This window comes from Grammomys surdaster, unplaced genomic scaffold (genome assembly GCF_004785775.1).
Source record: "Grammomys surdaster isolate TR1022 unplaced genomic scaffold, NIH_TR_1.0 213, whole genome shotgun sequence".
Taxonomy (NCBI): Eukaryota; Metazoa; Chordata; class Mammalia; order Rodentia; family Muridae; genus Grammomys; species Grammomys surdaster.
The window spans coordinates 10,255,974-10,280,772 of NW_021604658.1; the positions used below are offsets into that span (position 1 = coordinate 10,255,974).

The 24,799-nt window shown below is 40.8% G+C and overlaps 1 protein-coding gene across 4 annotated transcripts in view; it reads left to right on the plus strand.

Moving 5' to 3' along the window:
• The first annotated feature begins 11 nt into the window (after positions 1 to 11).
• Positions 12 to 24,799, plus strand: part of Mbtd1 (mbt domain containing 1) — a 63,819-nt gene continuing 39,031 nt past the window's right edge. The window contains exons 1-4 of one of the 4 annotated variants that reach the window (XM_028772492.1): positions 12 to 266; positions 1,171 to 1,231; positions 5,290 to 5,339; positions 22,817 to 23,016. In XM_028772492.1, coding sequence (XP_028628325.1) covers positions 5,320 to 5,339; positions 22,817 to 23,016 — 220 coding nt within the window. In that variant the 5' untranslated portion in view covers positions 12 to 266; positions 1,171 to 1,231; positions 5,290 to 5,319. Of the gene's footprint in view, positions 267 to 314; positions 558 to 1,170; positions 1,232 to 5,289; positions 5,340 to 22,816; positions 23,017 to 24,799 lie in introns of those variants that run through there. The other 3 variants (XM_028772490.1, XM_028772493.1, XM_028772491.1) reach the window with 3 other exon arrangements.

Sequence of the window (24,799 nt, forward strand, 5' to 3'; positions counted from 1 at the left end):
GAAGGCCAATCTTCCGGGTGTAGGGGGAAGCGGCGTGACTGGAGTGGAAATTTTTTCCCAACACAACTTCTCAGAGGCAACATCTTGGAAGGGACTCAGGAAGGCCAGAGTACAAATGAAAGTGGCTGAAAGAAACTTCTCTTCCTGCTGACTCTGAGCCCCGAGTTTTACCGCGAGCCCTCATTACCTCATCGACTTCTGGTCTTGGTACGGTCCTTAGAGTACGGAGCCTGCAGAGGGTCCCACGCTGGAGGGGAGAGAGGAGGGTACGTGGGGAAGTGGGCCAATCGGGGCGCGGGTCACGGCGCAGGCGCGCTGGGGAGGGAGGGCTATGCTAATGTTGTTGATATCCTGGGGCCACCCGAGTTAAAGGGGGGAAATCTGGGGGCTGCCACTGCTGCCACTGGCCCTAGCCCAGCCGGGGATCCCCCCCTGTAGTCGCCGCAGTCCCGGGGAAAGGCGCCCGCCCCCTGCTCTGGGGGGAGGGGGCGCCGCGGGCTCGGGGAGCACGGACGGCCCCTACCCATGAGGCCCTGATGGAAAACACAAAGGATCTGGTGAGAGCCGAGCGCAGCAGCCGCTTTGTGTGCCAGGTGGGGGGGGACGCCTGCAGCTGCCCGGCCCCCGGAACGCCGCAGCTCCGGGACCCCGCTCGCGGGCCTGCTTCTTCATCCCACGCCCCCTCCATCTCCGGAGCTCCCCTCCCCCTACTGGCCGTTAAACGTTCAGGGGTTCCCCTCCCCCCCTCAACCCCTGACTTAGGATTCTCTCCACTCTTAGGGACTGAAAAACATGAGAAGAAAGTTTTTCCTCTGCTCCCCACAACCCGTTCTTCTTGAAGGGAAAGACTAGATAGGAGACTTTTCCTTTTATTAGCTGCCAAGGGTGGGAGAGTAGTGTCCTCTCTTCTCTGGGGTATGGGGGGCAGGAGCATACAGAGTTTCAGGGATTGGCAGGGGACGGAGCCCACTGTTGTAGAGCAGTGCCGGGAGGCATTTTGCACGTGGAGGTGCTGATACTGAAAGGGGGCGGGGTGGGCACGTGTGGGAGGGAGGCGTAGGAGTGGTGTTGGGGAGTCAGCCGCCAAGGCTGCTACTTCAGGGTTCTAAGTCAGAGGGCTTCCATCATCCTTACGTTCTCCTTTGTGAAAAAGAAATCCTAACATTTCAGAGTCGGAAGAGACACTAGAAGTCACCCAAAGCAGCCGCCCCTGTCCAGCTTCTGACGAGTGGTAGGTAGTCTGACCTCTACTTAACCCTACATCCATGTAACACGCACTGCAGCTTAGGAAAGCACCTTCGCTTTCTTTCAGTCTCTCTGATACTCACTTGCCTGCCCTTATTAGACCCTTCAGTCTCATTCATGTCATGTCCTGGTTAAGTTGCTCCCTTTTTTACTTCTCAAATTTGTTCTCACATCCTCCTCACCCACCCACTGCTCATTGGCCTATATTTTGTGTGCCAGGAAAGAACATCAGGGAAGTGGAGGAAGGGGGTTGGGGAGAGTAAAGAGACGGTGAAGGCCAACTGAAAACTTTGCTGGGTCCCTATCAAGTGTGCTGCTTCCATGACTAAAAATGGTTGAAACTATTCCCTGGGAAGCTAGGGAACTGCTACGTGGGTGTTTCATGACTGTTTCACAGGTATTCCTCTTTGAGATTAGGACATTTTTAACACCATATCTTAGGTACTGTCAATGTACATTATTTGCCTTTCGCCTAAATCACTTTTCCTAAGAACGCCTAAAATTGGGCCGGGGTCGGGGGGAGGAATAGTATTGAAACTGATAAATACAATACCTGGAAGACACAAGATCAAAACTATTCCTTCTCATCATTTTTGCCTTGTGGTCTTTGCAAACCCATGCCCCCTCCAAAAGGAAGACCCTAACTCACAAATGCTTTTTGTAAAGTTTATTTATTTATAAGATAGGACAGGTTTTTAATATCTTTTATCCCCCTTACATTAATATGTGCACCAGAACTTAGAACTTAGTGGTTAACTTGCGAATATGTATTAGCCTCCACTGATGTGCTTAACTTCCAGTAGTAACTCCTGATACTTACTGGGAAAGCAAACCTCTTCCTGCTGTGAGGGGTGGGGGGGAGGGTCAGAAAACAGGTGGAGGTAATCATCTTACCGTATGCCCAGTGGGAACTAGTAATCAAACCCAGGTCGTCAAGATTGGCAGCGGGGAGCCCGCCCATCCTCCCCACCTCTTTGTGTGTGTGTGTGTTTAAGAATTTTATCTTAAATCAGACTTGGAATGTTTATTACAATTTAATGTTTGCTTTTGACTTTTTAATATCTTTTATCCCCCTTACATTAATATGTGCACCAGAACTTAGAACTTGGTGGTTAACTTGCAAATATGTATTGGCCCCCACTGATGTGCTTAACTTCCAGTAGTAACTCCTGATACTTACTGGGAAAGCAAACTTCTTCCAGTTCCCCACTCTGTGGTAAAGGCTGCTCTTGTGTGTTTCAGACTGTTTACCTCAACACCAAGGAGTGTTTAGAAAGAAAATAGCTGTTTTTTGCACCACCTCTTCTGAATAACAAATAGCTTCTATTTATATGGAACCCCATATTCAAGCATTGCAAATGCCTTGCAGATTAGAGCAGACGCTGTCTCCAATAAGTGACTATTCATAATGTCTTCTAGTGAGCCAGGGTTTCTAACCGTTTTTGTAACTATGTGAACTAAAGCATCCATTTTCTCTCAGGGCTATTCACTAGTATTTTAGCAATGTATTTGAATCCTAGCTGTGAAACTTAGAGTTCTTTATGCACATCTTCAAAGTTTCAGTCAGTATGGCCTTCCAAAGTTTTTTCCTGCTAACTTTAAACATGAACTGTCATGAAATAATTTGACTGACTTTAAAAGCATTTGCATGCTAAACATACTAGACAGGAACAACTGGTTTTATTTTTAAAGAGGTCATTACTGTGTTTTTTTATGGTTAGCTATACAGGGATCTTACTATCTCAGTCTCCCCAGATATTCAGGTGTTCCTCTCATCCCTTAGTTTTGTAAATAAAAACAAAACAAATTATTTTAAATTGTGTTATAATACAGCATTCGAACTCAGGCAAAATTGCAGTAAACAGCATGTTAATGTTATAACCATTAAAGTACTAAATAACTGAAAGCCAGAACTGCTCAGGTGACTTGAATAACCACATCCTAAAACTGTGGAGAAGTCAGCTGTTTTGACTTGCTCATTACTTCTCAACTTTCATCTTTACAATTGAATGACAATTTCTTACAATTGAATTTACAATTTCTTTACAATTGTATCCTTGTCTGTCTAGGCCAGACATAGTGGTGCATGCCTCTTAATTCCACCACCCAAGCTACAGAAGATACAGCTTTGCTTGGACTGTATAGTAAAGCCCCCATTTCACAAAAACAACATAAAATGCAAGACAGCAAGTTGTCTTTAGTCTTTGGGTTTCAAATACATAACCAATAAATGGATAAAGCCAAAAGATTTTTAAGTTGTTCCACCCTTAGATTTATCTTCTAGTAGGTCATAATAGGTATCTTTAAAGGTTCCAGATAACTTTTATTCTTACTTTAAAAAAAAAATGCATGTTTTACTGGCCTGGCGTTCATGGTGGTTCATAGACATGTACCACTTTTACAGTGATGGGGATTGAGTCTAGGGCATGTGAGTGCTCGATATTTCTTATTAACTGACACTGCATCAGCAGACGAGAGCTTACTGTTTCTTAATCTTTTTTATTAAGAACCTTCCTTCCACCTTCAAGAAAAGTTTCGTCTTTTGGCTTTGCTAGAAAGCATACTGACGGGCTGGGCAGTGGTGGCGCACGCCTTTAATCCCAGCACTTGGGAGGCAGAGGCAGGCGGATTTCTGAGTTCGAGGCCAGCCAGGACTACACAGAGAAACCCTGTCTCGAAAACAAACAAACAAACAAACAAACAAACAAACAAAAATGTAGCTAATGGACGGAAGCATTCAATATTTTATCATACTGTTCTTATTTGATGTCAATTTAAACAGTCATATCTCTTCCAAATTGGGTATGCAGGTATTGGTACAGTGTAATCACTAGGTTCATCTCTTAAAGACGAGTTTAAAATACACCTTTCCTGGAGGTGGTTATTCAGTAGACCTACAGTAAGGTCTGATAACCTGTTGTTGGTCTTATTTGATTTCTCTGTCTCTTATGTGTGTCTCTATCTATGTCTGTCCCTCTCTCCCTCTCCCTTCCCTTCTCTCTCTCTCTCTCTCTCTCTCTCTCTCTCTCTCTCTCTCTCTCTCATGTGTGTGTGTGTGTGTGTCTCAGTGTGTCTCACACACAGATGCATGTATGTAGAAGCCAAAGGTTGGGATTGGGTGTTTTCTTCTTATGTATCATTGTCTACATACTTTGTGAGACAGCCTTTCTTTTTTCTTTTTCTTTTTCTTTTTCTTTTTTTTTTTTTTTTTTTGGTTTTTCGAGACAGGGTTTCTCTGTGTAGCCCTGGCTGTCCTGGAACTCACTCTGTAGACCAGGCTGGCCTCGAACTCAGAAATCTGCCTGCCTCTGCCTCCCAAGTTCGAGACAGCCTTTCTAACTAAAGACTCCAGGGATCTGCCTGTATCCCCTTCAGCAGCTGTGAGATTACAGACACCTGTCTGTTACGTGCTGCAGGAGAATCTGAATTTGGGTCTTAGTACTTGGGCAGCAAATACTCTACCAACTTCCCAATCTAGTTTGGTTTTTTAAAACAAAGCTCTTATTTCATAGCCCAGTCTGAACTTGTGTAATCTTCCACTTCCACATTGCTGGAGTTTTAGGTGTGTGCACCAAGCCCTGCCAAGAGGGTATTAAATGTGTGTCCAAAAAGTTTTTCTTACCAAATCAGTAATTAGAGAAACGCTGTTTGATTTTGAGCTCCGTTCTGCTTTCACTCTGACTCGAGTGTTAATTTAGAATTTAGTATAGTAAAAACAAGGTCTGAACAAAGTGAGTAAACTGGTTGGGATCCAGCTCTGGCTCTGAATTCATTTGTTCATTTTATTTATTTATTTATTTATTTGTATTTTGAGACAGGGTTTCTCTGTGTAGCCCTGGCTGTCCTGGAATTCACTCTGTAGACCAGGCTGGCCTCGAACTCAGAAATCCGCCTGTCTTTGCCTCCCAAGTGCTGGGATTAAAGGCGTGCGCCACCACTGCCCGGCCATTCATTTTATTCTTAAGGCAAGTTGCCTACTGTCTTAGATTTTTGATCTCTTCATCTGAAATACTAGGTGAGAATCAAGTCTTACTCTTTTCATAGGGTTTCTGTAAGCCTCCACTCAGAGATGTGATGATCACTGCAATTAAAAAGTGAGTAGCACTGTCAATGTCTTTCCAGATGTCCTTTTCACTGTATAATTGCCACCCCATTTAAAGCTACTTATATATAATAGTTTATTTAAAGCATTGTAGTCCAATTAATTTACCCTACTTTGTAGCCTAGTCATAGAGCAGACATACTAAGTCTAGTAGATTTTTATATTTCTGATGTTTGACATTGTAACTTATAGGCTAATATCTATTACTTTGCTTTTGACTTTAAATTTTTAATGTCCAGTTATGTTACACATGGGAGAAGTACCCCTTGTATACGTATATCTAATTTAGTACTGGTTATCTTCTATTCAGTAATTACATGACTTTTTATTCCATCTGTGCTTATTTTGTGTCTGTACATGTGTGGGCTTGTGCATGCCACAGAATGGATGAAGGTCAGAAGACTACTTGCAGCCTTCCCCACATCCAGATCCCAGGGATTGAACTCAGGCCATCAGGCTTTGTGACAAGATGACTACACCAGAGGTGTAGTAATGTAGCTCAATGACAGTGCATGCCTAACATTTGCAAGATTCTGGGTTCACTCTCCAAAACACATACATGCACACGCACAATTAAATAACAATAATAATCTTTAAGACCCTTTAGGCCAGTGTATGTTTCCTAATTACTTATAAGCTGTCTTCTAGCCTGCCTTTGGAGTGAGTTATAGTTCCTTAGGGAAGGAAGAAAGAGAGACCTAAGTAATGGTGGCATCCAGATTGTAACGCTGACAGAACTAGAAACTGGACTCAGAAGTATAGAAATTTGGACCCAGTCATTCATCAGACTGTGTATTTGATCCTGATGGTGAGATGAAACAGAAACCAGCAGGAGCTAAGTAGCTTTCTAGATCCTAAATCCAGCCATCTCTTTTTTTCTAATCTGAACTTTGTCATCTCAAGTTTAAGATTCAAGAAAAACAGCCACATGGTAATGGCTTACACCTTTATTTCCAGTACTCAGGAAGCAGAGGCAGGCACATCTTCAGTTTGAGGCCAGCCTGGTCTTCAGATCAAGTTCCAAGACAGCCCTGGCTACACAGAGAAACCCTATCTTAAAAAAAAAAAAAAATTGAAGAAACATCCAGTGTCTCACACTCTCTCAGATAGTTATGTCTGGGTCATGACTTATATTTTGTCCAGTTTATCCATGGTCTGCACTCTCCATATCCCAACTATTACTTCTTATCCAGCTTGATTAGACTGTTAAAGTGTCACAAGCTTGTGTTCAAACACCTTTATGTGTATAGTAGCCTAAATCCGTATTGCCCCCCTTCATCTCATTGCACCGGCAGTGTCATCACCAGAAGAGGAAGCACAGGAAGATTGTTGTGAACGTACATTCACATAGCTTTTATGATGTTGTATTGCTATAATATTTTAGTAGTGATAATGTATATCTAGTATATAAGTTAAACTTCATTCATAGGTATTTCTGTATAGGAGTACACATTATCTACATAGAGTTCACAACTATCCTTGGTTTCTACTATTCTCTAGGGAGTCTTAGAAGAAATCCCCATAAAGAGACATACCATGTATGTTCACAGAAAACCTTGTACAAAAAGTTTAATGACGGTTATTCATAGTCAAGTCTAGGTGGAGAGCAGATAAACTGTAAAACGTGGATGAAGTGGACAGTGCTTAGTATAAAAGGCAAGGGACCATTTGTATATGTAGTAACAGATGAGTCTCATATGCTATCCTCAGTGAAAGAAATTAAGTGCAGAAATGTTCATAATTTCCAGGCTTTTCCTTGAGCTAGTATCTCTGTGTAGCATAAGATGACCTTGTGGTTTCAGTCTCTGGAATGCTGGGCTTACAGGTAGGTATACACTGCCAGCTCTCTAAGATCTAAAATCTTAAGTACAAGTTGACCTTCCCGGATCCAAAAATCTAAAACCTGAAGTGTTCGAAAAACTCAAAACATTTTGAGCACCATAGCACACAGGTAGAATATTTGACCTGACTGACCTGAAGTGATGTCCACAGTGAGAACATAGTGCAGGAGCTAGAGAGATGACTTACCAGTCAAGGGCACACTGATGTTCTTTTCAGGAACTAGGTTTGATTCCCAGCACCTCACAAGCCATCTGTCTTCCCAAAGTCTGAGTATCCAATACCCTCTTCTTGACTCTGTAGACACCAGACACACAAGTAGTGCATAGACATACATTCAAGCAAATCACTCATGCTAATAAATTCTCAAAAAGGGGAGGGGCCAGACATGGTAGTATACATTTAATCCCTGCATACAAGGCAGAAAGGCAGGGGGATCTCTGAGTTCAAGACCAGCCTGGTCTACACTGGCAAATTCCAAGGCTACATAGTGAGATGCTATCTCAAAAAAAAAAAAAAAAAGAAAAGAAAGGAAGACATTGGTGCAATTAAAATTACTTCTATATCAAGCCAGGTTCATGGTGATAAAGGGCTGTAACCAGCCAGCACTTCGGAGGCTAAGGCAGGGGATTTCAAGTTCATGTCCAACCTTAACTACCTAATGAGACTTTGTCTTTAAAATTAAAAAAAAAATTAGACTAGGCGTTTACACTTAAATGGTAGGAAGATTGCCACAAGTTCAAGGCCAGGCTAAACTACAGTATGAAACCATGTCTGAAGCAAATAATATGAGAAAACAGGGCTAGTAGAACAGGCCTGTAATCCCAGCTATTCTAGAAACTGTAGCAGTTCAAAAATCCCAATGCCTATCTGACCTAAAAAATAAGTTTAAGACTGAGTCGGGCGGTGGTGTCGCACACCTTTAATCCCAGCACTCAGGAGGCAGAGGCAGGCAGATTTCTGAGTTTGAGGCCAGCCTGATCTAAAGAGTGAGTTCCAGGACAGCCAGGGCTACACAGAGAAACCCTGTCTTGAAAAACCAAAAAAAAAAAACTTGACAAATTATTTGCCAGGCAGTGGTGGCGCACGCCTTTAATCCCAGCGCTTGGGAGGCAGAGGCAGGTGGATTTCTGAGGCGAGCCTGGTCTACAGAGTGAGTTCCAGGACAGCCAGGGCTGCACAGAGAAACCCTGTCTCAAAAAACAAAAAAAAAAAAAAAAAAAAAAAAAAAAGACTTAGTGAGTCTTAAACAATAATACTATCAATAATACTAATAGAAGCCAGGCTTGGTGACTCATACCTGTAGTCCACCTTAGGACCGCTGAGGCAAGAAGACTGCCACAAAACTGAAATGGCCATGGTGGGCTCAGAATGAAACTATCTCAAAAGACAAATGATTTTTAAAAAATAAAGTAATATTTATGTATATGAAACATATTCTTGTATGCTTAGATTTGGATCTCCCCAAGAAAACTGATTTTTATATCTGAAAATTTTATACTCACAAGCATTTTACATAAAGTATTTAACCTATACTATATGATACATTCCCTTTCAAGAATTGAAACACTTCTCATTTAATTAAGCAGTTCACACCTTTGCCTTTAATCCCAGCATTTAGGAGTCAGAAGTAGGTGTATCTGAGTTCAAGGCCAGCCTGGTCTACAGAACAAATTCCAGGAAAGCCAGGACTACACAGAGAAACCCTTTCTTGAAAAACAAATTAGCAAACAAAAAGAGAGAAAGATAAAGGATACTCAACCTGTATTTGTGAGATACTTATAAAAACTGATAGGACTCTGCAAGAGGAAGAATCGACCTGTTCATGAGTATTGTGCTCATTCCCTCTCAAACTTGTTTTAATGATTATTGAGGATAGAGAGATGGCTCAACACACACTGCTCTAGCAAAGGACCCAATTTCAATTCTCAACACCCACAACAGATGGCTCGCTGTTGCTTGTAACTCCAGTTCCCAGGAGATGTGACTCCTTAGCTTCCACTAGCATTCATACTCAATGTGTATATACCTACACACATGGTATACATAATTTAAGATAATAAAATACCATTTTAGAAAAGAATTGTTTCTGGGTATGGTGGCACTCAGGACTCAGGAAGCAGAGACAAATAGGTCTCTGAGCTTGAGTTTAATCTAAATACTGGGACCCTCTCTCTAAAGAAAGCGAAAAAATGTGATAAATGTGTGTGAAACAAGCTATAAAACATTACAGTTAAGACATCATCTCAATATCAAGCTGTCCTTCCTAAGTTAATAAAATCTCTATTGTTGCTTTTGAGACAGAGTCTTGTGTAACTCAAGTTGTTGTCCTCAAACAGGCTAGGTTACCAGAAACAGCCTTGAATTTCTGAACCTCCTGACACCTCTGGAAAGCTGGTGATACTGGCTTTTGTGGACATGCTTAGTTTGTCAGGTGTTGGAAATAGAACCTAGGTTTTGTTTACTTTAAGCTGAATTACATCTTCAGCCCTTAGTTAATTTAATGAATTCTCAATTAAAATAACACTAATATTTTGGCATAAGTCAGACATAATATTTAAAAATCCCTTGGGTGGGGATAGAGGAAGAAAAAATACCAAAACATGAAAATATTAAAGTATGAAAATCTCAAAGGTAGATCTAGACTTACCAGACATCAGAATACCCTAGAAAGTTTCTAAAATTTATAAAGAGAGAACCTTGCCACATGAAAAACAAACACAGTCATATGTGCCATAACTGTATAAAGTACACTGCCCTGTTATATAGCAGCAGTCTACAGTTCTTAGGTTTGGTCCAGCTGTGGACTATGTAATGGTCTGTTGAACTTGACTTTCTGCCTTTTGTGACCACTAAGCATTTAGAATCCACTGCCATATTCCCAGTAAGAATGATGGATCTGAGCCCAATGTGGTGGTGCACACCTTTAGTCCCAACACTTGAGAGGCAAACAGATCTGTATGAGTTTCAGGCCAGCCAAGGTGACATACTAAGATCCTGTCTCAAATTTTGTTTTGTTTTTTTAAAAAGAATGGTGGACCTAGAAACAAAATTAGAAACGATTAAGGAATATGAAAGTGAAAAGTGAGCAATGGGTATTAAGCTCACCAGTCAGGAATGTCCTGTTCTGTAATTGAAGAACAAAGATGCTGAAGACTCTCCTGTGATGAAGGTAGTAAGACCAAACTCAAGAAAGCCTGGTCTCAGGAATGGAGAAACACAATGACCGAAGTGGAAGATGAGACAGAAACCCATATTCTTGGGCACCATGATGATGAAAGCCAAATAAAAAGGTTCTTAATGGTGAAAAGGCTAGACTTGACCAAAGTTGAACTAGTGATTAGCTTGAGGAAGTAAGTGGTGAGTCTGAGGACTGATGTAAAGACAGCAGAAAACTTCAGGGGAAATGCTGTAACACCCCAATGGTCTGTGATACAGCTGAGGTACACAGTAGGTTAGCTGGTCCAGGTTTGTGTAAGTAAACACAGTTACCTATGTTGGAATTTCCATGATTTACCCATGTCCTTAGTGATAAATGGCTACAGAGTAAAGTTCAGAAATCACAGAAGCCATGATAAGAGCGTAGTACTCAAAGTAGTATTTCAAATCAGAGGTAGAACAGACATTAGATCCTTCGTACCGTTCGTGAAAATAAAATCTAAATGGCTCAGAGAGTCAAAGACAAAAACAAACTGTACAATCTCTAGAAGAATGTAGGTGTATTTTGGTTTCTGTGGCACAGTTTAGGGAAACTTTTATAATGTTGACTCATAAAGGTAAATGGACATGCTGGTGCTTAGTGAGTGCACACTCTGCTAGAGTGTGTGCTCAGCATGCCCAAGGCCCTGAGTTTGATCTCCAGCATTAAAAAATAAATAAACTTGATTCATTTTATCATACCACCCACCAAAAGAGGGTCTCAACTATGCAATTTGTACTGGTCTAGGCTCGAACTTACTATATAGACCAGGTTGGCCTTGAACTTACAGAAATGTACCTGTTTCTGCCTCCTGAGTGATGGAGTTAATCATTTTTTTAATTGCATACTAAAAAGTTTGATAATCAAAAACAAAATATGCAGACAGATATATGCTAACTACGAACAGCTATGGGGGAAAAAAAGTTGTGGACTTAAAGTTCAAAAGAGAAAGGTCAAAAGAAGCACGACCAAAAGTTCTGGCATGATGGTACATGCTTTTAATCCCAGCTTTTGGTAAGCAGGCAGATCTTCATGAGTTCAAGGCCAGCCTATGTCTACATGAGTTACCAGAGCTACATAGAAAGCCTATTTCCAAAAAAAGAAAAAGAAAAAAAATGAGGAGGGGGATGGATAGTGTAAAGCTATCCTATGCTGAAATACTGGGTTTTAATACTGATCAATAAAGAAGATAGATCTCCCTAAAGGAATTAATTTCAGGACTAAAGTACAATGTCAGTGTAAAGAGAGCCTGGGATATACCAATAGGCTAGATAAAATGAGCCTAGGATATACTAGAAAGACTAGATATACTAATAGACTAGAAAGTAAAAAATTACCAAACGTTACAGTAGCGTGTCAAACAGATGTGGGACGGAGTTCAAGAAGTCCTTCGCAGCCAAATTGAAGATTGTGAACCCCAAAATGAGTAAGGATGGTGAAGAAGGGGAGCAGAAGTTAATTCAGACTGATAATGAAAAATGATAAGTAAAGAATTATAGGATTTATTTCTGGCTAGTGACGTACTAGAATTGGAAAATGAACGCTACAGTTAGCATAAAGTTTTGTCAGAAGTTATGTGCTAAGTTAGATGTGAGATTACTATAAAGAACAATATCTACACATTAGTGTCCTACAGAAAGGATGAGAAAACTAGACTAGACCATTACCAGTTAATCAGAACGAATGTCACCAGTGAGGGACAAATAGGCATCCTGTGCCTCTAGATACAGTATTCTGTAAACAAAACATCACTGCTGTGGCAGTGTATGACATTAATTAATGAAAAAACATGCACTAAACCTCCAAACTGGAAAGAAAACCCTATTAAGAAAGGAAAAACCTGCATTCTCAAAAATAAACTTCTAAAGACATTATTATGTTAGAGTATGAATGGTAGATTAGAAATTAATAGCCCTAATTGTTTGGTTTGTTTCAGGAGAGGAAAGGAGTGGATGTAGTTACGTGCTTTTGTTAGTTGAGTTACTTTGTTATTTGACTTTTCTATGTAACTCAGGCCAGTGTGGAACTTGCGATATAGCCTATGCTGTCTTCAAACTCAGAATCCTCCTGCCTCGGCTTCTCACATGCTAAGATTACAGGCAGACTTCACCTGCCTAGCAGAAAAATATATTACTATTAAATTTCCTGAAGCTGGTCTGGTGAGATGGCTCAGTGGTTAAGAGCACTGACTGCTCTTCCAGAGGTCCTGAATTCAGTTCCCAGCAACAACATGGTGGCCACCATCTGCAATGGGATTTGATGCTCTTTTTGGTGTCTCTGAAGAGAGTAACAGTGTATTCACATACATGAAATAAATCTTTTTAAAAAAATTTCCTGAAGCTGATAGCTGTGGTGTAGATATGAAAGACAATTTTAATTATTAGGGTTGGAGTGTATGGTTTAAGTAAACCATGTATTTAGAGGGAAGGCAGATAAATGGGACAAGATGTTACTCAGGCCAAAGTGTGAGTGCATGGGCGTTTGTTATGCAATTCTTCCAGCCTTCCTAGAAGGGTGACATTATTTCTTTCCAAGAAAGTAAAAAGAAAGACTATACTAACTGATTGTTACATTGGTGTTTTTAACAAGTCAAAAATGGGAGTATATTCCCCTAGGTAGGTCTAATACTGCTGGGACAGAAACACAGCTGGTAGAATTTCTTTGGAAAGTACTTTGTATATAACAAAATTGTATGTCAAATGCCCTTCTACCCAAGCCTCTATCTTCTGAAACTGGTGATTTGCCTACCATAATATAAAACGCATACACCTAAGTTTATTAGAGCATACAAAATATTGAAAACTAGTTATTTTTACAGAGAAAGGAGTGGTATATTCTATGTGATTTATCGTTTAAGAACTTTTGTGTTTAAGATAGAAGGGAGGGACTGGAGAGATGCCCCTGTTGGTAAAGTATTTGAATTGCAGGCATGAGGACCAGAGTTTGGATCCCCACATCTAGGTTAAACACCAAACATGGCAGTGACACCTGTAATCCCAGCACTGGGGAAGGCAAAGATCAGATTACTGAAGCTCTCTGGGATAGTAACTGAACCAGGGAGCTCCAGATTCAATGAATCATATCTCAGCAAGTAAGGTGGCAAGAGATTGAAGAAGACACCTGAAGTTGACAACTGATACGTCCATGTTCACGTGCATACACATAAATGAACATATGTGTATACCACATACATATCAAAAAACAAATATAAAAGTCTTGAATAGATAAGTTTTTTGTCTAGGAACAACATTCTCACTTGGGAAGGAAAATGCAGACTGAAGTGAGAAGAAAAAAGTTCTTTGGGAGTAGATTAGGATTAGAAGTAAAAGTATGGATTCATGATTTCCTGAAGTATGTATGTATAGTGTGTGTGTGTTTTCTTGTTTCTCTTAAGGGGCTCAGAAGTAAAGCCATGGTCATGGTTGAGACAGGAGCTGTAATTCATCCTTTTTGGTTTTTCGAGACAGGGTTTCTCTGTATAGCCCTGGCTGTCCTGGTACTCACTCTGTAGACCAGGCTGGCCTCGAACTCAGAAATCCGCCTGCCTCTGCCTCCCAAGTGCGGGATTAAAGGCATGCACCACCACCGCCCAGCGCTGTAATTCATCCTTAAGGATAATGATGAACTTCTGACATTTTTTGCCTCCCAAATGTTGAGATTACAGACATGTGACACAACACCCAGTTTATGCTTTGCTGAGGATTAGTCAAGCCCAGGGCTTCAGTCTTCTAAGCAAGCACTCTACCAACTGAGCTATAGCTCCCTCCCTCCCTTCCTTCCTTCCTTCCTTCCTTCCTTTTTTTTTTTCAAGACAGGGTTTTTCTTTTTTTCTTTTTCTTTTTTCTTTTTATTGGTTATTTTATTTACTTACATTTCAGATAACATCCCATTTCCCCCTCCCTAGAAACCCCTTATCCCATCCCCCCCATCCTTTTTGCTTTTATACCATTTTAATTACATACAAGTATTAAGGTGAGTTGTAGGTTGAGGAACTAGCAATGCATTAGGTGCACACAATCAAGGAACAAGCAAGGCAATAAACAAAATTCCATGAACATTCCCATGATCACTGTTTCTAAGGGCTGATCAGGATAACCAAAATATCTGAGCCAACTTCCCTGCCCTAGCCCAGAGTCATTTTCATGTCTGAAGCCTACTTCCTTGTTCTAGCCTAATGTCAGATTCTTGCCAAGCAGCCCAAAAAGCTCTCCGCCTCTCCCCCTTTTTTATTTCATAAACAAGACTGAGCCTAAGACTGGGTTTTTCTGTCTTGTAGTCATGGCTGTCTTGGAATTCACTCTGTAGGCAACACTGACCTGGAACTCAAGGATCTGCCTGCCTCTGTGGGGGTTAAAAGCATATGCTACCACCCCTGCCTAAATTAGATCTTATTCATTTTATGTATATTTTTACCTGCATGTATGCATGCTTTGGTGCCTACAGAGATCAGAAGACAGCATTGAATCCTCTGAACTAGAGTGAACAGATGGCTGTGAACTACCACGTGGGTGCTAAGAATTGAACCCAGATCCATATTCAAGAGTAGCCAGTACTCTTAACCACTGAGACCATCTCTGGCACTTTGACACAAAATCTTGCTGTATAGTCCAGATTAGCTTTAAGAACTGTTCTTCCTCTGTCTTTTAAGTGTTGGATTTAAAGAGATAAATGCTGGGATTACAGGCTTACACTATCCGACCAGTCAATCTCATGGTTTTTATTTACGTTTTATAATAGCTAAAAATATAAAGCTGTTTTCATGTCTTTATTTGCCATCTGAGTATATTTGAAATATCTTTTTTAATATTTTACATCACTTTTAAAATTGGATTGTTTCATTCTCTGAAGTGATTTTGCTTTTTCATTGTTTTGAGAGTTTTGTGGGTTATTTTTTTTTTTAATCTTTTTTGAGATAAGTTCACTTGCAACCTAGGCTGATCTGAAGCTCATTACTTACCAGAGGGTAACTTTGAATTCCTGATGCCTCGAACCTAAGTGCTGGGAGTGGCACCAAACTGATCTGGTTTTATTTGGTTTTCAGTGTTAAGGCCTGGTGCATGCTAGGCAAGTACTCAGTCACATAGCTCTATCAGTCCTTTTTGTATTCTTTTATCTGAGGCTAGGTCTTAGTAAATTGCCCAGGCTGGCTTCAGACTTGGGAGTGTTCTCTCTTGGCCTCTCAAATAATTCGGGATTATAAATTTATATCACCACACCAAGTAATCATTGAGGGAATTTGGGGAGGAGGGTGTTTTGGTTTTGTTATAGGGTCTCATTTAGTCCAGGATGGCCTCAAATTGGGTTGTAGCCCAAGATGACCTTGAACTCCTTATCTTCCTGACTTCAATGTAACCATAAGTGTTGGGGATCAAAGTTAGGGCTTGTGCTTGTTCTAAGCACTCCACCAACCGCCTCCACCCTCTCTGAGTTTTTATACTTCGTTGTTGTTGTTATCTAAGTACATGGTTTGCTAGTATTTACTCCCAGTCTTGTCACTAGCTTGCTCTCTTATCTTTTTTATTGTTTTATGAGCATGACCCTTGGAGGTCAGAGAACGAATTGGTCTGCTACTTATAGCATGTGGATTCTAGGAATTAAATTCAGCCTTGGCAACAAGTGCCATTATCTCTGGGAGCCATTTTGCCAGCCCAGTGGTATCTTCAGGAGAAAAAAAAAATAAGACTTTTTATCAAATCCAGTTTTATTATATTTTTCTTTTATGGATATTTTTAGTGTACACCTTTTTTTTTTTTTTTTTTTTTTTTGTTTGTTTGTTTGTTTTTGGTTTTTCGAGACAGGGTTTCTCTGTGTAGCCCTGGCTGTCCTGGAACTCACTCTGTAGACCAGGCTGGCCTCGAACTCAGAAATCCGCCTGTCTCTGCCTCCCAAGTGCTGGGATTAAAGGCGTGTGCCACCACTGCCCAGCTTTAATGTACACCTTAAACCTTAACCAGAAGTGCTATTTTTCTCTTTGAAGTTAAGGTCTTCTCATTTATGTCTATGGCCATTTGAATTAATTTGGAATATGACCATTTTGGATTGATTTAGAGTATGGATAAAAGTATCTGATTTTTATTGACTACATGTTTATTTCTAGGTCATTCTACTTTATGCATTGATCTCTCAGCCTGTTCAGAATACTTTGTACATTACTGTAGCATTGTAATATCATACTGGCAGCCTGTCACTCTGAGAAGACTGAGATTTTGTTAAATCAGTTTTTGAAAGAACTGACATTTTAGTGCAAGATATGAAGGCTTAGCCTGGAGTCGCAGCACTCAGGAGGCTAAGGCAGGATTGTCATGAGTTCTCAGGCTAACAAGAATGACCCTACCTCAGAAATCCAAAGAAAAAGAATTGGCTTTTTAATGACATTAATGTTCATGAACTCGATCCTCTTCTCCATTTAGGACTTTTTTTTCCCATTATGTTCTTATTTGTAAAGCTCCTGTCTCTTTTGCCACATTTATCCTCAAGTATTTCATTACTTTTGCTGGTGTTGTAAGTAGTGGTTTTGCACTTTTGTTTCTAGTTATGTACTCATCTTTTCCTGTGTTATAGATCAGGCTGGGCTTATAGGCCCTTTTAGAGTAAAGAAATGGCATTTTGTCCATCTGTTTTCTTATTTGAATGTGTCTATTAATTGGATTTTGGATCTTCTGTCTTGAACTCTTTAGGGAAGAGGGGATGGTATGCATGCCTCAGTATGTGTGGAAATCTATGGATTTGATCCTCAGAGTTGATCTCTGGTCAGCTCTAAGTATCTGTTTCAGGTGGTCAGCCTTGGAGGCAAGTCCTTTAACACACTGAGCTGTGTCACTAACCCTAGATTGAACATGTTGTCCACACTGGGGTTAAGAGATTTTAGCAGAGGACTCAACTCAGTTAGTTACTAGCACCTACTTGATGGCTTATAACTGCCTGTAATTCCAATTTCAGGGGATTCAACAACCTCTTCTGACCTGATAGTTGGTAGTTGCATAGTCTGATATTTGATTATGCGGTAGTATATGATAAATCTGAAAGTGTCAACTGTCTGAATTTAGAGATCACTGTTACCTGATAAAATTTACAGTAGTTTCAACTTCGTGTGGACATACTTGTCAACTGCAACCACTTTACTTTTCTTGCCATGGGATATTTTTCAGACCATAGAAAATAGGGTAAATTACAGCCTCAGATATAATCAGGATAGGCCTATAGTTTGTGTTTTTGTTGCTTTTTTTTTAAAAAAAAAAAAAATAGGAATTCTGTGGGTGGGGAGATGACTTAGTAGTTAAGAGTACAGGCTGCTCTTCCGGAGGACCCAGATTCAATTCCCAGCACCCAACCATCTGTAACTCCAGTTACAAGAGATCCATGCTCTTTCTGGACTAACTCCCAAGTGCTGGCATTAAAGGCTTGTGCCACCACCACCTGGCATGTTTGTTTGTTTTTGTTTGTTACTAGTAGACTATTTTAATAGAAGGATACGTACTTAGAGAACAGCTCTTCCAAAGAATACAGCTTCCCAAATAGTGTCATAAATTATAATGATGTTGGACTAACGAGATGACTGAACAATTAAGAACACTTGCTGTGCTTAGAAAAGACCCAAGTTTGGGTCACAACCACCTAAAATTCCAACCATAAGAGATCTGACATCTGGCCTCCATGAGCACCTACCCTTACACAGTATAGTTAATAACTAAAAATAATAAAATCTTGTTTTTGTTTTTGTTGTAATAAGTAAATCAAATACTGTATGAGTATACAGTATGTTGTCATAGCCAGATTTCTTACCCTGTGTGTGTGTGTCTAGGGACATACTCTCCTACATGTTATAAAGATTATCTTTTCTGTGTGTAGTAGAACTATGGAAAAGGTCAGAGAACATTTCTCTAGAAATTCTCTAGAAATTAAAAAATATTACTGTGTAACGGCCCGTTCTGCTGCCCTGGTCCGCAGGTCAGGGTCTAGCAAGAGAGAGAGTGGGGATGGAGGAGCGAGGGACGTAAAAGATGGATACAAGACAGAGTCTGGTCAAGTCTCTTCTCTTTTAGAGAAAGGAAATCCTGGGTATTTATACCCTTTACCACGTGACTTGCCCTCGTAGACAAGCTCAACTGATGGCACTACATCACGTGCCTTGTAGCCATGGATACCACGTGCAGCTTGCAGCTGGGGGCACTAAACAGTGTAACAAGATGTTTATCAGAGTGTGCTCAGCTGTTGCTGGCTGTTGAAAACAAATCTCTTGTCAGGGTATATGGCTCGAGATGGCTGTAAAGATGATAGCCACTTTCGGCTAAGAGTTAGCTCCCAACATTACTGTATACTGTATATTCCTCTTTAATAATGTCCATAAGCATATTAAAGGCTCTAAAGAACTTGAAAGGACAAATTTTCCTAAATACTCATGTTACTTTATCCAGCAGGTACTAACCTTGAACATGTGATACTCTCACCCCAGCCTGCAGTGTTGGGATTACAGGTGTGTCCTGCTTAGCTTTTATTGTCAACTTGGCAAAGCTAGAGTCACCTTGGGAGAAGAAACCTCAATTGAAGAATTACCCTAGTCAGATTGGTCTGCGGATATGTCTGTGGAACATTTTTTTATTCATTATTGACATAGGAGGGCCCAGCCCACTTAGTGTAGGGGAGACAGACCATCCATAGACAGGTGTATATGAGCTCTGTAAGAAAACTAATAGAATAACCCAGAGAGCAAGCCAGTGAGGGGGTGAGTGTTCCTCCATGGCCTCTGCTTCAGTTTGCACCTTGAGTTCCTACCCTCACTTCTCTCAGTCATGGACTGTTACCTGAAGTGTAAGATGAAGTAAACCCATTCCAAGTTGCTTTTAGTCATCGTGTTTATCACAGCAACAGAAAGCAAACTAAAACAAGATGTGTGCTACCATGTCTGGCATTAACTCTTAAAAAATATTGACAGCCTGTGGTATGCCATCTAATCATTAATCTTCTGAAATGTCAAGATGATACTTTATTGAAAGTAGAGTTAGAATAAGCTATTTTGAGGTAACATATATTACTTGCTAGATGAACTAGCTGTGTAGTAGGAAAGCATATTTGAAAACTTTGAAAGACTTTGATTTGAGGAGGTAATTTTTTTTGATGGGGGGTTGATCTTTGTTTGGGAGGATTATTTTGCTTTTGTTTGTTTGAGACAGGGTCTCTCTATGTAGCCCTGAAACTCAAGCTGGCCTTGGACTCACAGATCTGCTAGTGCTGGGTTTAAAGTCTAGGTGGGCTCTTTATTTTAATATTGTTGTGTTATTCTTGTGTATGAGTGTGTATGTATACATGTACATATGTGTGTAAATGTACCAATGTACACATGCTGTGGCACATGGAGATCGCAAAATAATTTTCCAGTAGTTGGTTCTTTCCTTCCACCATAGAGTTTAGGGAATGAAGTCCATTAAATTAGGCTGTGCTGCCAGCACAGAGCCATCTCACTGGCCTCAAGTGGAGTCTTCATGGATATTTCTGCATGAAAGTGGGCTGGGATTCAGAGTCTAGTCTGGCTAATGTTAGTTAATATTGTAAACTAAATACTGTAGTAAGTCGTTTATACACTGTCTTCTCTTGGCCCGATGGTGGGAAAATTCTTATGTAAGTTAGCCCAAAAGACCTCTTATGATCCAATTACAAATCCTCCTGTATATCATCTCTAGTCCACTCAAGCTAGGCATATGCCATGAGATCAGTGTATCAAAAGTATTACAGCTCCCAAATCCTATAGATTTTGCTTTTGGTTTTAGACAGTTTTCTATCATGTACTGTAACCACCTGCAGCCACGGACAAACTGGGATCACCTGAAAGCGGGTCTGGAAATGAAAAAGGGAGACAGAGACTGGAGAGAAGCATGAAGCCAAGACAAAGTTTTCTGGTCAAGGCTCAAAGTTTAATATTCAGCTCTTCTATTCAAAGGAAAAGCCCCCACCAAACCCATCCTTGTTTCAGTAGGAGATGGGTTGGAGAACCCTTCCTTTGTTTCAGCGGGATTATGTCTCAAGGCAAGCTCAGTGGGGCAGTCTATTCTTCTAAGTTCCTGTAGGAAGTTGTCCATGCAGCCATAAACAAGGTCTTTCCAGCCAGCTCAAGGCTGGGGGGAGAGCACAGTTCCCCCTTATTAGTTTTTTAAAGATGAGCAGTTCCAGCAGCTAGACAGGGCAAAAGATTTACTTGTTTTCCATTATCCCGTGTAGGGTAAAGAGTGGCCGGACAACCATGTCTGTCTTAGGACAGTGTCTATATTGCTCCTATTACCTGTCATAGAAAACATACATAGCATTATTGATGTATGTCTCTGTCTTAGGTCTATAGGAGCTCAAGAACACTCTTACCCATCTTTGACTACTGGCCATCTATGGTACACACTCTTTCCCATACAGACCAAAGCCACATTCAGACCAAAGGACCTGTGAATTCACTATGTAGATGAGGCTGACCTTAAACTGTCAAAGAGATTTATCTGTATCTCCATACACACACACACACACACACACCCCTCACCACTTTACCCTACCCTACTCCTAGTGCTGGGATTAAAGGCACCATGCCCAACTCAAAATCCTTTATCTTGATCCTTCCTCTGCCTGTTCCAACAGCAAATATTCAAGGGTCACCATTTTTATTCTCAGGGTGTGTGACACTCATGTGTGTGACACTATTCCTGGGGAGACATGAACAAAAATCTACTCATGGTTTGATGACAAACCAAAATAAGGATACCACCAAATTCCAATTTGATGAGTCAGTAAGTTTGATTAGAGTTACTTGCAGAGCTGTGGGTGAGGAGTTACTTAAAAGGAGGAGCAATGACAGCTCTATCTCCAAAGCCCACCCCAGCATTTTGTGACAGCTCACAAAAGCTGAAAGCTTGAAGCACACTGCTTCAGTGTGGTCACTGCTCAGATGGTCTCTGCCTCTTCCAGACAATGTCTCTCAGCAGTCCTTAGCTTGGAGAGGAGGCATCTAATGTATCTGGTCAGTTTCAGGGACTTCCTGCAGGCCTTTGAGTTGCTTACTTCTTAAGCTTAAGGCGTTTCCCTCAAAGATGACATTTCACCTTGCCTTTAAAACATCCTGTGCCTAAGCCGGGCAGTGGTGGTGCATGCCTTTAATCCCAGCACTTGGAAGGCAGAGGCAGCTGGATTTCTGAGTTCAAGGCCAGCCTGGTCTACAGAGTGAGTTCCAGACAGCCACAGCTATACAGAGAAACCCTGTCTCGGGGGAAAAAAAAATCGTGTGTCTTAACAAGCTTAATTCCTAGAGGAATGCTTTGTCTCCAGAATAAAGTGCTTTGTAATAAATACTTCACTAAAGATGATGTTACCATTGAGTATGCCACCAGCCCCATCTTTTTCTGTTGTCACATAACTGCTCTATTAAGAACTGTGTCTGCTATGTACACTATTCTGTCTCTGCCCTCAGTTATGGTGGAGGTGCACAGTTGTTTGATAAGTAGTTACTGGGTGACTAAAAGAAAAAACTCAAGTTCTCAGGTAATAATGTCAGGTTAATCAAAATTCTGTGTTCATGTCACCGCACTATCAAATGAAGATTAGCCCATTCCCTACCACCTACTCCATAAGTGTAAAATAGAAAAACTTTTCTTTTGGAATTGCCTTTAGAATCTGATAATTTCTTTTTAAATATTCCAATAGTATCAAATCTTGACTCTTTGAAGATAGATGTAATTATAAAACTACCCAAAACTTGCTCAGAACAATAGAAGCGTTCTTTGGGACTAGGAATTGTGGCAACATAATTGGTGTATGCAAAGTCTTCCAAGGGAAGCTCCTAAGTCAATATTCTTTAGGGTATAATATTTCCCTTGTATGATCTGAAGAACCAAGTTGGGCACAATAGGACATGCCTGTGAATTCTCAGCTACTCAGCTGTCAGAAGGATTAAGGCTAGCTTTAGGCAAACCTGTCTCAAAATAAGAAAAAGGGCTGGAAAGATGGGTCAGTGATTGATGCTCTTCCAGAGGACACAGGTTCAGTATGCCATGTGGGGCAGTTCACAACTGTCTATAACTCCAGTTCCAGAGGATCCAATGACCTCTTCTGGCCTTTATAGGTACCAGGCACACAAGTAGTGCATAGGCATACATGCAGGCAAAACACTCATATACTTTTTTTTTTTAAAAGACACTTAGAATATTTGAAAAGGATATGGTGTTGTCTGCTAAGCCTGCACCTATAATCCCAGCAGCTTGGGAGACTGAGTCGGAGAATCACCTGAGTTTGAGGCCAACCCAAGTTGTAATACATACCCTATCATATTAAACAAACAAAAATGATCAGTTCTCTACTAGACTTTCACTTGTCAAATCTCATTTAGCAGAATTTGTGCTAAGAAATTGTAAAGGGGACGTATATGCACACTATGTCATATGTCACTGGTTTCTTCTACAAAGACAGAACATTCTTCACAATCCAAAAGAAAAAGCAGACTTGTTCGGGATGTTTGACGGCTATGATAGCTGCAGTGAGGACACAAGTAGCAGCTCCAGTTCTGAGGAGAGTGAAGAAGAAGTTGCTCCTTTACCGTCCAACCTCCCAATTATCAAAAATAATGGACAAGTCTACACATACCCAGATGGTAAATCTGGCATGGGTGAGTGTCTGCACTTTGACCTGTTGTGTGACTTTACGTTTGAGCTTGTGTTTTCATTGGACCTATTTGTTAGGTTAGTTCAGTTTCCTTTTATTTTATTTTGAGATAGTGTGTTGCTGTATAGCTCAGATGGGTCTAGAACTCAAAATCATCCAGTCTTTGCCTCCGAAGTGCTGAGATTATAAACAATGACACCATGCCTTGCCTCTCATTTAACATTTTTAAGGGAATGAAGAAACTGAGCCTGAAAGTCAGGAGTTCCAGAAAACGTTGGAGAGTTTGTGTTTCATTTCTTTATCCTACCTTCCAGGGAGAAGCAAGTAGAACAAAATTATAAACAACATATTAGTATACAATAAATTCAGTTATTGACTGTCTCTAGAACTGAATGTAGGAATGCTCATACAGTTTATAAAAACAACCAGATAAGGTTTACTCTGATAATTTATTCCAAGTTTTAGGGCAGAAGTGGGGGGCATTATGTTTGTGTTTTGAGGAAGGGTTGGCTGGTTTTCAGAAGAGGTTGCACTATAAATTACAGGCTGACCTGAAACTGAGGTAGTCCTCCTGCCTCAGCTTGCCCCACTAGGCCTGGCGCATAAGCTATCACTTCTAGTAATAAGGTGCTCTCTAGCTTACACGGAAAGTGGTCTCATTTTGTAGTAGTTGTCAGTACTAAAATATGCTTAAGATCGACCCAAAATAAAGCTGTTTTGACTTTTTTTCATTTGGTGGTAGTGTTATTTTGAAGACTAAACAAGGGGCCAAGAGGCAGTGCTTCCCTAACATGCACAAGGCCCTGGGCTCTGTCATTGGGACCACAGATAAAAAGTGTGCATACGTATGGACTACACAGGGAAGCCATCCCAGAAACAATTTTTTCTGTAAAAATCAACTTCATTGTTTGAGGCAGTTGCTCAGTTAGTAGACTGCTTGCCATGCAAGCATGGGGCCCTGTGTTTGATCCCCAGATAGCACATAAAAAGCCAAGTATCGACTCATAATTCCAACCAGAACTAGGGTGGTGGGGACAGGAATCCATGAAGCTCACTGGAAACCTAACCTACTTGGTAAACTTTGAACCAGACTGTCTCAAGAAAGCAAGAAAGATGGCACCTAAGGAACAACAGCTGAAGTTGACCCCTGGCTCTCATGCACACAAGCAGCGCTTATGCGTGTGTGGTCTGCTGTGTATACACTGTCACAGAACTTCATTTATCAAACCCACTAGAATCATATGTGGTATGCATTCACTAATCCCAACAGCAGATCCAAAAGTTTGAGGCCAGCCTGGGCTACATGAGACTTTGTCTGGGGAACAAAACAAAAAGATAACCCAATTGATTAAAATGTTCATAGGACCAGGCATGGTGTACTCCTTTGGTCCCAGAGACTCTGGAGACAGAGGCAAGAGGATGTATCTGAGTTCAAGGCCGCCCTGGTCTACATAGCAAGTTCTACAACAGGCAAGACTTCATAGAGCTACTATCTCTCAAAAAAAAAAAAAAAAAGAAGAAGAAGAAGAACATGTACATACGGAAAGACAGATGTGTAGCTCAGTAATAGAGCTTTTTCTTGCGTGGAAAGATACCGTGTTACCTAGCACCACAAACCAGAACAAGAAGAATTTCAACTGATATTTCTCTGTCATGGTTGACAAAACTGAAAACTCACCTCAGAAATATTGAACTTAGTGTGATGGTGGACACCTTTAATCCTAGCACTTGGAAAACGGAGGCTGGCAGAGCTCTGTGAGTTCAATGCCAGCCTAGACTACATAGTG